Source organism: Eleutherodactylus coqui, chromosome 8 (genome assembly GCF_035609145.1).
Source record: "Eleutherodactylus coqui strain aEleCoq1 chromosome 8, aEleCoq1.hap1, whole genome shotgun sequence".
In the NCBI taxonomy this organism is placed as follows: Eukaryota; Metazoa; Chordata; class Amphibia; order Anura; family Eleutherodactylidae; genus Eleutherodactylus; species Eleutherodactylus coqui.
The window spans coordinates 164,227,056-164,246,090 of NC_089844.1; the positions used below are offsets into that span (position 1 = coordinate 164,227,056).

General features: G+C 44.7%; 2 protein-coding genes across 2 annotated transcripts in view; both read right to left on the bottom strand.

Annotated features, from left to right (window-relative positions):
* Nucleotides 1-3,145: 3,145 nt before the first annotated feature.
* Nucleotides 3,146-4,099, bottom strand: LOC136577992 (arylamine N-acetyltransferase 2-like). Its single transcript, XM_066577902.1, has 2 exons — nt 4,091-4,099; nt 3,146-4,027 (listed from the first exon to the last, which is right to left on the bottom strand). Exons 1-2 carry the CDS (start codon nt 4,097-4,099, stop codon nt 3,209-3,211), a joined length of 828 nt encoding a protein of 275 aa, XP_066433999.1. The 3' UTR covers nt 3,146-3,208.
* Nucleotides 4,100-6,131: 2,032 nt separating this feature from the next.
* LOC136577993 (arylamine N-acetyltransferase 2-like) overlaps nt 6,132-19,035 on the bottom strand; it is a 58,876-nt gene continuing 45,972 nt past the window's right edge. The window contains exon 2 of the mRNA XM_066577903.1: nt 6,132-7,034. Within this exon, the coding sequence (XP_066434000.1) occupies nt 6,132-7,019 (888 nt within the window). The 5' untranslated portion in view covers nt 7,020-7,034. The remainder of the gene's footprint in view (nt 7,035-19,035) is intronic.

Genomic DNA, 19,035 nt, shown 5'->3' on the forward strand with positions numbered 1-19,035 from the left:
GTAGGTGAAGATGTACAGCGAGGTCAGCGCGTGAAGATGTACAGCAAGGTCGGAGATGAAGATGTACAGTGAGGTCGAAGGTGAAGATGCACAGCGAGGTCAGTGGGTGAAGATGTACAGCGAGGTCGGAGTTGAAGATGTACAGCGAGGTCAGCGGGTGAAGATGTACAGCAAGGTCGGAGATGAAGATGTACAGCGAGGTCAGAGATGAAGATGTACAGCGAGGTTGGAGGTGAAGACGTACAGCGAGGTCAGCGGGTGAAGATGTACAGCGAGGTCGGAGATGAAGATGTACAGTGAGGTCGAAGGTGAAGATGCACAGCGAGGTCAGTGGGTGAAGATGTACAGCGAGGTCGAAGGTGAAGATGTACAGCGAGGTCGGAGATGAAGATGTACAGCGAGGTTGGAGATGAAGATGTACAGCGAGGTTGAAGGTGAAGATGTACAGCGAGGTTGAAGGTGAAGATGTACAGCGAGGTCAGCGGGTGAAGATGTACAGCGAGGTCGGAGATGAAGATGTACAGCGAGGTCGGAGGTGAAGATGTACAGCGAGGTCTGAGGTGAAGATGTACAGCGAGGTCGGAGGTGAAGATGTACAACGAGGTCAGAGGTGAAGATGTGCAGCGAGGTCGGAGGTGAAGATGTACAGCGAGGTCGGAGGTCAAGATGTACAGCGAGGTCAGAGGTGAAGATGTACAGCAGTGATAAAGAAAATATCATAGTAATTCACCAGTCACAGCAGAGGAATGTAGGGATTTCACCCAGTCAGCTGCCTCCTGGTCTGCCATAGCAACAAACAGTTGGAAATTGGGAGATTGTGAGGTCTAAATTGCCACAAACAAAATTACTGTTCTCCAGTAGATGAAACTTTGACATTTGGGTTAGAATCTCTCAAAGTATCCCAGAAACTCAGAAGGGGCAAAAGTGTTTTCAGTTCTTCAATGTTTTTTGTTAGTCTGTGAACTCAGAAACACTTTGTCACCCAGAGGTTTACTGCAGTTTCCTTATGAAGCCGGGTGTGAGGTTCCTGAGCTGCAGACCGCCGGGATAAAACGTCCTTCCTGGGATATTACCAAGCCAAGTGACCAGAGCAGCTGATATCTCATGCCCCCCCCCCCCCCCATCAGTTCCCACCCTTTCAATTACACCAAGTATTCTTACTGTATTGCTACATTCTAATTAGTGATATTGCCTAAGGTGACCAGATTTTCCCAAGGTCAAAGTGGGACAGAGGGGTGTGGTCAGGGGAACAAGTTTTGTAATTGGAAGCCATCGCAGCCAGGAATATGTTGGGGTTGGAAGAACAGAGAAGACTAATGGCAGGTAGTCACTACCGGTGTTTATCTACCTATACATGGGTATTTGTTCATTCTGTGCCTGCAGTTACAAGCACCGGCCACTACACGGAGGTCAGTGTGGAGACTTCTGCTGCTTCAGCTCCGACCTCTGTGTATTTGCGCCACTGACAGCATGTGCCGCTCAGCTGATTAGTCAAGGTCCCGAGCGATCGCCAGCCGATCAACTATTCATGACCTATCCCGAGGATAGGTCATCAATGGTATTCTCCCTGGAAAACACATTTAACTCCTTTCTATCTAGGGACAGACTAGACCTTCAGGTAGGAGGCACAGGGCCTAGTCTGCTTGTAGGCAGGGTTCTCTTCCCCATAAGTTGCTGGGCATAACTTTACCTTTTAGGTTTGTTGGTGTGGTCCTGGTATTAACCCCTTCCTTAGTTCATTCATGACGGCAAGATGGATAAGCCCTGCATAAATGTAACAAAATGCTTGCAGCGACTTAGCAAACATTGTTTTGTTTGCTTATCATCTGTCATTAAGTTTCTGCACACATGAAAACTAAACAACCAATTGGCCCATGTAGACAAGCAGTCATCTACGGTATGAATGACTGCCTGTTTACTGTGAATGGAGGTGGGTGAGCCCACTGGCATACATATGGGCGGTGCAGAGGGTGCTGTCGCATCTGGGGCCCAGGAGCCCTAAGGGGCCCATAAATTCTCTCTTCCTCATATTGCAAACCAATACTATCAATGAAGCTTTATAGTCAGGGGCCCAGTTCCAGATTTTACACTGGGGCCCAACAGCTTCACGTTACACCTCTGCTCTCCTCCAACCACCCCACAGTGACATCACTGCATGGAGCGCTGGCCTAGCATGCGCGATCAGCGCTCCATTCATTACAATAGAGCTGAAGGACAGTCCTGTTTGCTGCTCGGCTATCTCTGCAGTCCCATTGAAAGTGAATGGAGCGCTGCTACGATGCCGCGACGGGTGCTTTATTCAATCTCCTTCTCACTGCGGGAGGTGCAGTAATCCTACAGCGAGGAGGACGGGGGACATGTAAATTAATTAACATTTTCACCAAACCTTAGTATATGGTTGCAGTACACAATTTGGGGCAGACTTAGTAAGGGCTCACTCACACGGGCATATGTCTGCGTGTTACACATGTATACGTGGTATGCAGCAAATATACATGTAACCGGCATATTCATGGTGTAATTTAAGCACCCATGGATTATAATGGGGTTTTTTCATATGCATAAATAACATGCTTGTGAAAAACGTAGGTCTACATCGCCCAATATATATATATATATCAATAAGCTTATAGCACAGCGTATACGCAGACAACATATGCCCGTATAAGTGAGCCCTACGGCTGCTTTCACACAGCTAGGAGTCTTGTGTGTTGCGATATGCGGAAAAAAAATCGTGGCATGCTCTATCTTTGCGTGTTCCTCTGAACGTATCGCCTATTGTTTTCAATGGGACAGAATATCAAATTACACGGCGTGCGATGTGCAATGCGAAGTTTAACATTTAAAAAACGCGCCGGAGGATTGCGACATCACAGAAGTGATGGGAGTCATCAATGACATCGATATCGGGCCACGTTTCACAGCCTGATGTCACGCTTTGCCATGTGTAGGTAGCCTGTGATCCATGTTTCATACAGTACACTGGAGAAAATGTCAGAAAATGACTTATTATTTAAATCACACTTATTGTGCTATACAAAGTATATCTCATTTTGGTAAATTTTGAAAAATCTTTGGTCACAATCTGTATTTTTTTTTAAAGTCCCAAATTCCTGCATTTTTCACACTGACCATAGAGCCTAATTCTAGTCTGATACTAGTGTATCAGATATACCGTGCTATTGGGTTGATGATGATTCATAAATGGTTAGTCATCTTTTGGTATTAATTTTCCACTCAAGACAATCCCAAACTTTTGTCTGAGTAGATCTGGAATCTCCTCTTCATTGAGTTCTCGAGTGGTCTTCACGTTTCCCCCTCCTTTGGTGTACTCAGTACTGATCAGCCGGTGCCCCATGTACGTCAGTCTTCCATGTGGGAGCTGTAGGGAACAGAAGGATTTCCAGACAAAAAATGACTTGGGCGACGTCTGGAGATATTCACACATCTCCCGAAAGTCTTCAAATGTCCTCTCCTCGAGGGTAAACTTGTAGAGAGTCCTCCAGAGCTCCTCTTCCTTCCTCTCCAAGTACCACTCATCTGCTTCGACCCGTACCCGATACACACCGCTGTCCTGCTCCTCTTCCCATCCGGCCTCCAATGGAATCGGTTCTGTAATTCCTTCCCCAAAACCAACATCACAAAGCCATCTCCTTCCATCAAGCTCCACCATTAATATTATGTGTGCGAATGGATGTTCATAAACACCGGTCTGCTTGTTCAGCACTCTGGCTGATAACACTCGTGGGTTGTAGCCCAGTTTTTGCAAGACCCACAAGAAAAGACCATTGTTCTCGAAACAGAAGCCTCCACGACTTCTCAGAACTATCTTCTCATATATCCAGCAAGTGTCCAGAATGATTTCCTCCCCGCTGTGGATACTGAGGTTTTCAAATGGGACAAAAAGCAAATGATGGCGGTGTAATGTCCGTAATGTGGAAAGGGACGGTTGCATCGAAGACACCTTGAATTTTGTAACGCCGACCCTTTGGAGATAGAGACTCAGATACAACTCTGATGAGAAGTCCTAGAAGAGAAATAAAATTGATTAGTCAACTGTGTTTAATGTCCCTCAATGAACCCAAGTTACCAAGGACATATCAGAAAATATTAGGAACCATGATACCTAAAAATTGTTAAGCACCATTATGGGTTTAGTGCCAACCAATAGGCTGATCATCCATGAGAGGACATGTTGGTAAATATGGTCAGAAGAACATTATATATAGAAGGATTGCATAGAAAAAATATCAATTTGCAGATGATACAAAACTACGTAAGGTAATTAAAATGGGTTTTCCTGGGAGAATACTATTGATGATGTGTCCTCAGGATAGGTCATTAATAATTGATCATCTGGGTACGTCAATCGGGACCCCGACCGATCAGCCGATTGTGTGCCTGCTGACAGCGCCGCAACCTGATTTCAATGAGAGCTGTGCCTGCAGTTTCAAGCGCCGGCCACTACACAGAGGTTAAAGGAGAGACTTTCACTGTTTCCACTCCGAGCCATGTGTTATTGTGCCGCTGTCAGCAGGTGCACAATCAGCTGATCGATCAGGGTTCTGAGCGACAGATCCCAGCTAATCAACTGTTGATGACCTGTCCTGAGGATACATCATCAATAGTATTCTCCCAGGTAAACTTCTTTAACACAAGAGAGGACAGAATGCGGTTGCAAATAGATCTGGATAAGTTGAGGTTTGGGCAGAAAAGTGGCAAATGAGATTTAACACTGATTAATGTAAAGTTCTGCACATGGGCAGAGGAAATACATGTCACCATTACACACTAAATGGGGAACCACTGGGGAACACTGACATGGAGAAGGACCTGGGGATTTTAGTTAACTGTAAACTTAAAGGGGTTGTCCCGCAGCAGCAAGTGGGGTTATACACTTCTGTATGGCCATATTAATGCACTTTGTAATGTACATCGTGCATTAAATATGAGCCATACAGAAGTTATTCACTTACCTGCTCCGTTGCTAGCATCCCAGTCGCCATGGTGCCGTCTAATTTTGCTGTCTTCTGGCGTTTTTAGACGCGCTTGCGCAGTCCGGTCTTCTGGCTGGTGAATGGGGCCACTCGTGCCGGAGAGCTGGTCACCGCGTTGTCATCGTAGCTCCGCCCCGTCACGTGTGCCGATTCCAGCCAATCGGGAGGCTGGATTCGGCAATGGAACGCAAGGAAGGAGAAGAAAATCCATGGTGCACCATGGGAGAAGACCCGCGGTGCACCGTGGGAGAAGACCAGCGGCACCATCTTTAAAAGAAGGAAAAGGGGAAGCTGCAGAACGCTGATGCAGGTAAGCGCAATGCCATTTTTAAAAACTAACCTATGCTTTCTTTTTAACAGGGCAGAATGCGGGGGTAAGTGAAAAAAAAATGTTTTCGCTTTCGCCGCGGGACAACCCCTTTAACTGGAACGACTAGTGTCAGGCAGCTGCTGCCAAAGCAAATAGGATCGTGGGGTGGATCAAAAGGTGGGTCTAGGGGGCATAATGAGAATATTGTTCTTGCTCTTTACAAGTCACTGGTCAAAACACACATGAAATATTGTGTTCACTTTTGGACACAGGTACTCAAGAAGGAGAGCTTCAGAGGGTACAAAGGTGGGCAACTAAATTAATAAATGGAATGGGCGGCCTACAATATCCAGAGGGGCTCTGAACATGAGGGATGTTTACTTTAGAAAAAATACATCTGAAGGGCGACCTAACAACTACGTATGGACATACCAGTGGTCAGTACAGAGATCTCTCCAATCATTTGTGACTGTAACAAGGGGGCGGCCCTTACATCTAGAGGAAAGAAGGTTTCTACACTAACATAGAAGAGGGTTCTTTACTGTAAGAGAAGTGAAACTATGGAACTCTCTGCCTGAGGGTGTGATGGTGGAGAACTCACTAAAAGAGTGCAAGTGGGGCCTGGATGCCTTTCTTCAGTGTAACAATGTTATATCACCGATTACTCAGAAGCGTTGGTGATCCGGGGATTATTCTGATTGCCAAATTGGATTTTTTTTCCCTTGGCTTCTAGCTCATTGGAGTTCTTTTGCCTTCCTCTTGATCAGCATTGAGGGAAAATAGGCTAAACTGGATGGACATATGTCTTTTTTTGACCTAGCATACTATATTATTATGGATGTTAAGTCAATTATCAGCAATTTTAGCAAAGGGTCACCAATTAGAAAACATACTAATTGAGATGCATTTGGCATAACGATATCTTCATCCTTCGGGATCAGTTTTTGACTTAAGACAATCCCAAATTTATCTTTGATTAAACTGGGGATCTCTTCTTCAGTAAGTTCTTGAGTGGTCTTCATACTTCCCCCTCCCTTGGTATACTCAGTACTGATCAGACGGCGTCCCATGTATGTCAGTCTTCCCCGTGGAAGTTGTAGAGAACAGAAAGATTTGCGGACAAATGCAGAGCAGAGCGATGTCTGGAGATATTCACACATCCCGTGAAAGTCTTCAAATGTCCTCTCCTCGAGGGTGAACTTGTAGAGAGTCCTCCAGAGCTCCTCCTCCTTCCTCTCCATGTACCACTCATCTCCTTCTACCCTTAACCGATACACACCACTGTCCTGCTCCTCTTCCCACCCAGCCTCCAGTAGAAATGGTTCAATGATTCCTTCCCCGTAACCGACATCACAAAGCCATCTCCTTCCTTCTAGTTCTACTGTCAATATCATATGGGAAAGTGGTGGGGTATAGAAACCAAACTTTTCGTTCCTCACCCTGGATGACAGCACCTTTGTTTCATAGCCCAGTTGTTGTAGCACCCACAAGAAAAGACCATTTTGCTCAAAGCAGAAACCTCCCCGTCGTCTTACTACTATTTTGTTATATATCCAGGAAATGTCAAAGATGATTTTTTCCCCACTATGCATGCTGAGACTTTCCATCGGTACAGAATGTGCATGGTGGCGGTGTAATTCCCGTAATGCTGTGAGGGAAGGAGGTGCACAGTCTGTCAAGTTCACCCTTTGCAGGTAGGCCTTCAGGTCCATTGTGTAAAAGATATCCTATACAGTTAAAAATAACAATGTTAGAAACAATTCCAAGGATAAATATTATAATCAATCATAAACATTCTACAGAAAACCATTAGTATAATACTGCCTCCTATGTACAAGAATATAACTACTATAATACTGCCTCCATGTACAAGAATATAACTACTATAATACTGCCCCCTATGTACAAGAATATAACTGCTATAATACTGCCCCCTATGTACAAGAATATAACTACTATAATACTGCCTCCATGTACAAGAATATAACTACTATAATACTGCCCCCTATGTACAAGAATATAACTACTATAATACTGCCCCCTATGTACAAGAATATAACTACTATAATACTGCCCTCTATGTACAAGAATATAACTACTATAATACTGCTCCTATGTACAAGAATATGACTACTATAATACTGCTCCCTATGTACAAGAATATAACTACTATAACACTACCCCTATGTACAAGAATATAACTACTATAATACTGTCCCCTATGTACAAGAATATAACTACTATAATACTGCTTCCTATGTACAAGAATATAACTACTATAATACTGCCCTCTATGTACAGGAATATAACTACTATAATACTGCTCCCTATGTACAAGAATATAACTACTATAATACTGTCCCCTATGTACAAGAATATAACTACTATAATACTGCTTCCTATGTACAAGAATATAACTACTATAATACTGCCCTCTATGTACAGGAATATAACTACTATAATACTGCCTCCTATGTACAAGAATATAACTATTACAATACTGCTCTCTATGTAAAAGAATATAACTACTATAATACTGCTCCTATGTACAAGAATATAACTACTATAATACTGCCCCCTATGTACAAGAATAAAACTACTATAATACTGCCCCCTATGTACAAGAATATAACTACTATAATACTGCCTCCTATATAGAAGAATATAATTACATTAATACCGCCTCCTATGTACAAGAATATAACTACTAAAAAATACTGCATACTATGTACCAATATATAACTACTATAATACTGCCCCCTATGTACAATAATATAACTAATATAATACTGCCTCCAATGTACAAGAATATAACTACTATAATACTGATCTTATGTACAAGAATATAACTACTATAATACTGCCCGCTATGTACAAGAATATAATTGCTATAATACTGTCCGCTTGTACAAGAATATAACTGCTGTAAAACTGCCCCCATGTACAAGATTATAACCACTATAATACTGAACCCTATGTATAAGAATACAACCGCTATAATACTGCCCGCTATGGACAAGAATATAACTACTATAATACTGCCCCCTATATACAAGAATTTAACTACTATAATACTGCCCCCTATGTACAAGAATATAACTACTATAATACTGCCCCCTATGTACTAGAATACAACTATTATAATACTGCCCGCTATGTACAAGAATTTAACTACTATAATACTGTCCCCTATGTACAAGAATATAACTACTATAATACTGCTCCCTATGTACAAGAATATAACTACTATAATACTGCCCCCTATGTACAAGAATATAACTACTATAATACTGCCTCCTATGCACAAGAATTTAACTACTATTATGCTGCCCCCTATGTACAAGAATATCACTACTATAATACTGCCCCCTATGTACAAGAATATAACTACTATAATGCTGCAACCTATGTACAAGAATATAACTACTATAATACTGACTCCTATGCACAAGGATATAACTACTATTATGCTGCCCCCTATGTACAAGAATATCACTACTATAATACTGCCCTCTATGTACAAGAATATAACTACTATAATGCTGCAACCTATGTACAAGAATATAACTACTATAATACTGCCTCCTATGCACAAGAATATAACTACTATTATGCTGCCCCCTATGTACAAGAATATCACTACTATAAAACTGCCCCCTATGTACAAGAATATAACTACTATAATGCTGCAACCTATGTACAAGAATATAACTACTATAATACTGCCTCCTATGCACAAGAATATAACTACTATTATGCTGCGCCCTATGTACAAGAATATCAGTACTATAATACTGCCCCCTATGTACAAGAATATAACTACTATAATGCTGCAACCTATGTACAAGAATATAACTACTATAATACTGCCTCCTATGTACAAGAATATAATTACTATAATACTGCCCCTTATGTACAAGAATATAACTACTATAATACTGCCTCCTATGTACAAGAATATAATTACTTTAATACTGCCTCCTATGTACAAGAATATAACTACTATAATACTGCCCGCTATGTACAAGAATAAAACTGATATAATACTGCCCTCTATGTACAAGAATATAACTACTATAATACTGCCCCCTATGTACAAGAATATAACTACTATAATACTGCCCCCTATGTACAAGAATACAACTACTATAATATTGCCCGCTATGTACAAGAATATAACTGCTATAATACTGCCCCCTATGTACAAGAATATAACTACTCTAATACTGCCCCCTATGCACAAGATTATAACTACTATAATACTGCCCGCTATGTACAAGAATATAACTGCTATAATACTGCCCCTTATGTACAAGAATATAACTACTAGAATACTGCAACCTATGTACAAGAATATAACTACTATTATACTGCCCCCTATGTACAAGAATATCACTACTATTATACTGCCCCTTATGTACAATAATATAACTACTTTAATACTGCCTCCTATGTACAAGAATATAACTACTATGATACTGCCCCCTATGTACAAGAATATAACTACTATAATACTGCTCCCATGTAGAAGAATATAACTACTATAATACTGCCTCCTATGCACAAGAATATAACTACTATAATGCTGCAACCTATGTACAAGAATATAATTACTAAAAATACTGCTTCTTATGTACAAGAATATAACTACTATAATACTGCCCCCATGTACAAGAATACAACTTCTATAATACTACCCCCTATGTACAACAATACAACTACTACAATACTGCTCCTATGTACAAGAATATAACTACTATAATACTGCCTCCTATGTACAAGAATATAACTACTATAATACTGCCCCTATGTACAAGAATATAACTACTATAATACTGCCCCTTATGTACAATAATATAAATACTTTAATACTGCCTCCTATGTACAAGAATATAACTACTATAATACTTCCCGCTATGTACAAGAATATGACTGCTATAATACTGCCCTCTATGTACAAGAATATGACTGCTATAATACTGCCCCCTATGTACAAGAGTATAACTACTATAATACTGCCCCCTATGTACAAGAATACAAGTACAATAATATTACCCGCTATGTACAAGTATATAACTGCTATAATACTGCCCCCTATGTACAAGAATATAACTGCTATAATACTGCCTCCTATGTACAAGAATATAACTACTATAATACTGCCCGCTATGTACAAGAATATAACTGCTATAATACTGCCCCCTATGCACAAGAATATAACTACTATAATACTGCAACCTATGTACAAGAATATAACTACTATAATACTGCCCCCTATGTACAAGAATATAACTACTATAATACTGCCTCCCATGTACAAGAATATAACAGCTTTAATACTGCCACCTATGTACAAGAATATAACTACTATAATACTGCCCCCTATGTACAAGAATATAACTACTATAATACTGCCCCTATGTACAAGAATATAACTACTATAATACTGCCTCCTATGTACAAGAATATAACTACTATAATACTGCCCCCTATGTTCAAGAATATAGCTAGTATAATCCTGCCTCCTAGCTGAGAGGTTGTGTGTTGGTGGTTCTCTTGATGTCTGGAGCTTGCCCAGGGAGGGACCACCCTTGGAGGGGAAGCTCCCTAAGCAAGGCCCAGGCTTCCAGGCCTGTGCTGCGAGACAATGCCACAGTACTTTCAGGTATGGATACAAGTCCAAAAAATGTGTTGGATCAAAGAGAAGCAGAGAACAGATGTACTACAAGTACAAAGAAGGAAAATTTAGAAATAGAAGTGTGTAAAGTAAAAGAAACATCAGGAGCAGCTAAGAAGAGTGGAGTTACACATTCTGCCGGCCGCGGCACACAGCTTCCTGCACAAGTAAGTGACGGAGGAAAAGTTACTTTTATTGGAAAAATGAAAGGTGCAAAGCAGAGCCAACGAGGTGCCCCAGCGGGAAGTCAGAGTGCAGCACATGCAGCAGGTTCAACAGCGGGAAGTCAGAGTGCAGCACATGCAGCAGGTTCAACAGCGGGAAGTCAGAGTGCAGCACATGCAGCATGTTCCACAGCGGGAAGGCAGAGTGCAGCACATGCAGCAGGTGTTCAGCTGATCCCTCCAGCACACAGACAGCGTAGAACATCACTGGAGAGGCAAACGTTGCAGGAAAACCTGTAGCAGGATGAAGTGGTCACCAGCATGTCGTGCCCAGGCCGCACAAGATCGCAGTATGGCAGCGGGAGCAATAAAAGTGCTGGGAAGTCTGTGGATGTGATGCAAATAAAAGTCTGCAGTAAAACCCCCCATTATTCCCAAAATGGTTGGAGGGTACAACCCAAGTGCAGCACCTGACAGTCAGACTGCAGCCGGTGGAGATTCCCCGAGAACGGGAATGGGAAAACAGAAGGCGTCTGCTTACAGCAAAGAGCCTGAGAAGCCCCCTCAGCCAAGACAGCAAGGAAGAGAGACGGCACCTGAGCTTCTGCTGGCAGAGGAGATCCCAGATCTGGTGAAGAAGATCGAGAAGTTACTGAAACAAAAGCAGTTACTGCAGCTTGAGATAGATTGTATCTACAAGATGAAGACTGTAAATCCAGATGATGAGGCCCGCTATGTGCAGAACCTTCATGCACTCGGCCTGGAGCTCGCCACCGTGGTCACAGATGCACTGTATCCTGCAGAGAATGGGACCGCTGGCTGAAACATACAGGAACCAAGAATGATTTATGGCGCAAAGGCGCATTTGTAAATCCCCATCCAGGTCCTCAGAACATCCGTATCAATCACCTACCTCCACAATTCACCACCAGCAGGTGACAAGACCCATACTAAACCCAGCAAGCTTCTCATTTCAAGGAAGAGAGATATGCAAGCCTGCCAAAATACAGGAACAGCCTCAAGAGTCTGCAGCTACCCCTCTGCAGGAGCATGGGCCGCAGGAGTCAGCAGAGGTACCACAAGTCCCAGAAAGTATGGCTGAGCAAGAGGGCAATATGTCTGCAGCTATCCCTGAGCAGGAGCATGGGCCTCAGGAGTCACTAGAAGTACAACAAGTCCCAGAGAGCACGGCTGAGCAGCTGGACAATAAGGTAACACAGCAGAGCTCTACTGCAGGGACACCAACTGGGGATAGTCATCCTGATGTACCTGCTGGGAGCTCCCAGTCTGTGTGGGACATAGAGCAGTCAGGAGATGACCTAGAGGTGGACTGGTCTGAGGACAATGTACAGAATAATGTGCCGAATTTCCCCCCTCTACCTACACAAGGTGTGATAGTTTCCCCATCAGCAGACACTCACCCTGTAAACCCGGGCAGTGAGACCCGCCGGGATCCTCCCAGGAACGCCTGGAGCCGCGGTGCGCCATCTTTTACCTCTAGTGCTAATTATACAGGTCAGGCATTTAAGAGGAGGAATGTGGTGAGGTTCAAGCATAGAGGCGCTAAAGAAGACCTTCCAGATAGGAGGTTTGTGATCCGAGAACTCCTGTTCCACCAGATGGGGTTTGTGCCAGCAGACATCTTGGCAGTAATCAACCTCCCAGACCGGCCGGGATATGATATCAGTTTTAAGCTCATGTCCAACCGGGATAGGTTCTGGGCCAACTTCCCCAAGTTCAGGGACACAGACGGGTGGAATAAATTCATATTCATTCCGATTTCCAAGCCAGATACAGTTACTGTGAATGTCAGCTTCTGGAATGAGTCTATTTCCCCCCAGGACATTGTGGTGTGACTTCGGAGGCACTGTGACCTGATGTCTAACATGACCAAGAACAGGGACTCTGATGGCATCTGGACTGGTGGGTGGAAGGTTCTCGTCAAACTGCGCCAACATAACAACATTACACTGCATTTGCCCAACTCCTTCGTTATTGGCAGGGAGAGGGGTGTCTGCTTTTATCCTGGCCAGCCTCGTAAGTGTTTTAAATGTGGCAAGGTGGGTCATGTGGCGAGTATCTGCATGGTGGTAAAGTGTAATCTATGCGGTGAGGTCGGCCATGTAAGTGCAGATTGCCATAATTTCCGATGCAATCTGTGTGGAAATGTTGGCCATTCTCAGAGATTGCCCAGACGCCTGGCACAACATCTGCAAGGAGCTTCCTGATGAGGAGCTTGTGGTGGGGGCAGATGCTGAAGAAGAGGAGGAGGCTCTGATGTCAGGGGTAATACTTACTGTGAGGACAGTGTCCGGGATATGGGGGTCCCTGAGATATCCCGCAACCCCTGTCCCTGCCTACTTGCCCCCCTGGGCTAACCCCCAGGGCGACAACTGGGCGGCGGTCCCTACCCTCACTAGGGAAGCGTGACACGGGAAGACAAACAGACACTGAAGACAAACAAACGGTAGAGTGGTCAGACAATCCGGGTCGGCAACAGGAGGGTACGAAGCACAGAGGGGAAGGCAAAAACGTAGTCAAGGTCCAAAAAGCAGAGGTCAGGAAAGCCGGGGTCACAAAGAGCAGTAGAAATAACGCGGGTGCAGCTAAAGAACCAAACTAACACTGGCAAGGGCTGGAAGGAAAACACACACTTTTAAATGCTGTCAGAGCTCCCGCCCTAGCAGCTGATTGGGGCAGGGAGCCTGACAGCAGCAGGGCAATCAAGGAGGTGCTGGGGACACGCCCCCAGCCTTGCAGAACAGACCGTTACCAGGGAAGCCAGCTAGGTAGTCAAGTAACTAGAGAAGCACCTGCTGCCTCCCTAGCAACCCGGCGGTGACCAGTTTTACAGCGGCCCGGGGAGATTACTAGAACCGGGGCTCCCCTGCGCCACACTCCTGTAACCCGGGTGGCATGACTGGTGGTGCGGGCACGGAGGCCGCTAGAATTGCTGGTTCTGACAGTACCCCCCCTTCTACGGGGGGACACTGGACCCCCATGGCCAGGAACGGGCTTGAGCGGGAAAGCCCTGTGGAATGATCGGACTAGGCGTGGCGCATGAACATCCCTGGCAGGGACCCACGTCCTATCCTCAGGGCCAAATCCTCTCCAGTCGACCAGGTACTGCAGCACACCTCTAACCCGTTGGGCGTCAACAAGCCTTTCTACTTCATACTCCAGTTCCCCCTGTACCAAAGAAGGAGGGGGCGAGTTCTGGGTGGGTAGAACTGGAGTCACGTACTTTTTAAGCAAGCTTTTATGAAAAACCTTGTGGACCTTCCAAGAGTCAGGAAGTGACAGCTTATATGACACCGGGTTGATAACCTGCGAAACAGTAAATGGGCCAATGAACCGAGGAGCAAGTTTCATGGAGGGAACCTTAAGTCTCAGATTCTTGGATGACAATAAAACTTGCTCCCCGACCACAAACGGTGCCGAGATAGTACATCTTTTCTTAGAGTATTTACGCAGTTTCTCTTGGAAACCCTGAAGGTTCTTACGAACCTGGGCCCAAACTGTGCACAGTTCCTCAGAGGATATGTCAGCGGCCGGATTGTTCGAGACAAAAGGAGTAGACAGCGAGAAACGGGGATGGAACCCATAGTTACAGAAAAATGGTCACAGTTGGGAAAACGAGTTAACATGGTTGTTAATAGCAAATTCGGCAAGAGGTAAGTAGTTGGCCCACTGAAACTGGTTATCAGAGACAAAAAGTCGCAGGTACTGGATAAGTTCTTGATTCATCCGTTCCGTTTGTCCATTACTCTCGGGATGGAAGGCGGAGGAAAAAGACAAATTAACATTTAGATTTTTACAGAAAGCTCGCCAGAAGCGAGCAGCGAACTGTACCCCTCTATCTGAGACAATATCCTCGGGGATCCCATGTAGCCGAACAATCTCCTTTATGAACATTTCAGAAAGAAGTTTGGCGTTAGGCAACTTACAAAGCAGAACGAAATGTGACATTTTAGAGAAACGGTCAACTATGACCCAAATGACCGTATTCCCCAGCGAGGATGGCAGATCAGTAATAAAATCCATTGACAAATGGGACCATGGCCTGGACGGAATGGGCAAGGGAAGAAGAGGACCCTCAGGACGTCTCCTGAGATTCTTCCCCCTTGCGCAGACTGGGCACGCGGACACAAATAACCGTACATCCCTGGCCATATGCGGCCACCAATAGAGTCTGGATACTAACTCTAGAGTACCCCTGATACCGGGGTGTCCTGCTAGGACTAAAGCATGTGTCTCCTCTAACACTTTCAGTCTCAGTGACAACGGAACAAAAAGTTTGCCTTCCGGAAGGGCTTCAGGGGCAGATTGTTGAGCGGCGTGTATGAGAGGTGAAAGGTCGGAAGAGACAGCAACGAGGACCACCCCAGGGGAGAGAATACTCTCAGGCTCAGGCTCGGAAGGTTGCGGGGAACCAAAACTCCTAGACAGGGCATTTGCCTTGACATTCTTAGAGCCGGGTCTATAGGTAACAACAAAATTGAACCGAGAGAGAAACAAGGCCCAGCGGGCTTGCCGAGCATTTAACCTCTTACGGAACTTGTCACCGAAAGGACCAAAAATAATAAAACTTAGCTTTTATTGATTTTTAAATAATAAAAAGGCGTCCTTATATTTTCTCATATGTGCTAAAAGTCACACAACAATTAAAAACTGTAGGGCTTAGATATATAGATGAATACTGCTCTGTCCCAACAATCTAGGTGCATTGGCCGGGAATCGAACCCAGGCCTCCCGCGTGGCAGGCGAGAATTCTACCACTTCTACCACTTTTGTATTCCCTGATGTCTTTTTCTATCCAGGGTTACTCAGATTTCTATTTGTCAATGACTTGCACCACCAGATGTTTATTAAAGTGTGGTGAAGCACTCACTGTCAGTGACCTTGAACACTTTTAGTTCTCTATCACAGGGTAGGCCTGATGTCCTCTGATTAGTCACGGTACAGTGATGTCTGTTAATTTACAGTCAGTAATATTGTACCTGACACACACATTTACTAGTACTGTCGTCCCATTTATAACAGTTGCTCATTAATATTGCTTGGGTCGTATTTGTTCTTATTATTTCTAGAACAATATCGCGGTGATTGATTTATATAGAAGTCACCCCGATATGTCACCATTAAGTGTTAAGTCCGGAGTATGTTTTTGTATAACGCAGACCCAATTAACAGACATCACTGTACCGTGACTAATCAGAGGACATCAGGCCTACCCTGTGATAGAGAACTAAAAGTGTTCAAGGTCACTGACAGTGAGTGCTTCACCACACTTTAATAAACATCTGGTGGTGCAAGTCATTGACAAATAGAAATCTGAGTAACCCTGGATAGAAAAAGACATCAGGGAATACAAAAGTGGTAGAAGTGGTAGAATTCTCGCCTGCCACGCGGGAGGCCTGGGTTCGATTCCCGGCCAATGCACCTAGATTGTTGGGACAGAGCAGTATTCATCTATATATCTAAGCCCTACTGTTTTTAATTGTTGTGTGACTTTTAGCACATATGAGAAAATATAAGGACGCCTTTTTATTATTTAAAAATCAATAAAAGCTAAGTTTTATTATTTTTGGTCCTTTCGGTGACAAGTTTCATTAAAGTTGAAAAAGGATTTCATTGCTACGGTGACAATTTTAACCTCTTACGGAATCTAAATAGGTGAGGTTTTTATGGTCTGTGAGTACCGTGATCTGGTGACGAGCTCCTTCCAAAAAATGCCTCCACTCCTCGAAAGCCCACTTAATAGCCAGCAATTCCCGGTTGCCTATGTCGTAGTTCCGTTCAGTGGAAGAGAACTTTCTAGAAAAATAGGCACACGGTCTAAGGTTAGTGAGTGTGGAGGGACCTTGGGACAGTACCGCTCCCACACCAAACTCTGAGGCATCTACTTCCACCACAAATGGGCAGGACAGATCCTGTTGTACTAGGACGGGCGCTGAAGAGAACGCCGCCTTTAGGGTATCGAAGGCCCCAAGAGCATCAGAAGACCAGGTACTCACATCTGCTCCCTTTCTGGTGAGGTCCGTTAGAGGTTTAGCCACCACGGAGAAGTCTTTAATGAACTTGCGATAGTAATTGGCGAAGCCGAGGAAGCGTTGAAGAGCTTTCAAGGTACCTGGCTGGGCCCACTCCGTGATGGCTTTCACCTTCCCAGGATCCATCTGGAAGTCGCATGGCGTGACGATATACCCTAAGAATGATATCTTTTGTACCCCGAAAACACATTTCTCGAGCTTAGCAAACAGCTGGTTACGTCTGAGTCGAGCTAGCACGGTCTGAACATGAGTACGGTGACTCGGCAAATCAGAGGAAAAAATCAGAATGTCGTCTAGATATACAACAACGAACACCCCCATAATATCCTGAAACACAGAATTCATGTACCCCTGAAAAATGGCGGGGGTGTTACACAATCCAAAAGGCATTACTAGGTATTCAAAATGACCGAGAGGTGTATTGAAGGCGGTTTTCCACTCATCCCCCTCCCGAATGCGAATGAGGTTGTATGCTCCCCTGAGATCAAGTTTAGAAAACCATTTGGCACCAGCGACCTGGTTAAGGAGGTCAGGAATGAGCGGAAGAGCATACTGGTTTCTGACTGTGATTTTATTTAGCTCTCTATAGTCAATACAGGGCCGGAGACCCCCATCCTTTTTCTTGACAAAGAAAAACCCGACACCCACCGGGGATTCTGAGGGCCGGATGTGCCCCTTGGCCAAGCTGTCCTGGATATAGTCCCTCATGGATTCTCTCTCTGGAACCGTTACATTATAAATGCGGCCCTTAGGAAGTTTGGCCCCAGGAATCAAATCGATTTTACAGTCCCATTCCCTATGAGGGGGCAGGGCTTCAGATAATTGCTTGGAGAAAACGTCCGAGAACTCGGAGAGGTAATGTGGTAGGGGAATCCCCTCGCAGGTGGAGATCCCCACCTCCACCGGGCATAGGTGGTTGGCACAGCGGGGACCCCACTCTACCAGTTCCAACGTGTCCCAATTTACTACCGGATTGTGCTCCCGGAGCCAGGGGAGACCTAGGACGACGTCCACAGACAAATCTCTCATCACCAGAAATGTGCAGGCTTCAACATGTAGGGCTCCTATAGTAAACCTTACCTCAGGGGTAACCAGATTAACTACCCCTGCTTGCAATGGAGTGGAGTCCACTCCTGAAACAAAAAATCGGAGTCTCTAAACGTAACAAAACCCCGGACAGTTGAGCAACGAAATTAAAGTTAACGAAATTAGCAGCAGCCCCAGAATTAACGAAGGCTTGCCCAGTGCGGTGGAAAGAATGGAATTCTAGGGTGCAGGGCAATAATATTTTGGACAACACAGGGAGTACCTTGGCTCCTAGACAGTCCTCCCGACAACTGCCTAGGAGTGGAAGTTTTCCTGCCGTGGCTTCTTAGCGCAGGTTGCAATGCGGTGACCCGGCTCCCCACAGTAGAAGCAGAGGTTCTTCTTCAGGCGTATTCCCATCGTTGCTTGGGGTTCATGGATCCCAGCTCCATGGGCTCGGTGGTGGGAGGTGAAGAAGTCGGGTTAGTAGAAGAAGTGGGCGTGGGGAGTGGAGTGGTCCGAGCGGTGTGTCTGGCCCTGAAACGTCGGTCGGCCCGAATAGCCAGCGACATGGCTTTCTCCAGGGTTCTCGGCTCTGGGTGGGCCACAAGTAGGTCCTTAAGACCTTCAGACAGACCGGTCAAAAATAGGTCTTTTAGGGCGGCATCATTCCACCCGGATTCCGTACAATGTTGGCGGAATTGGGAACAGTAGTCCTCCGCCATCTTGCAACCCTGGCGCAGGGCCAGAAGCTTGGAGACTGCGTAGCCGGCCCGGTCGGGTTTGTCATAAATTTGACCCAAGGCGG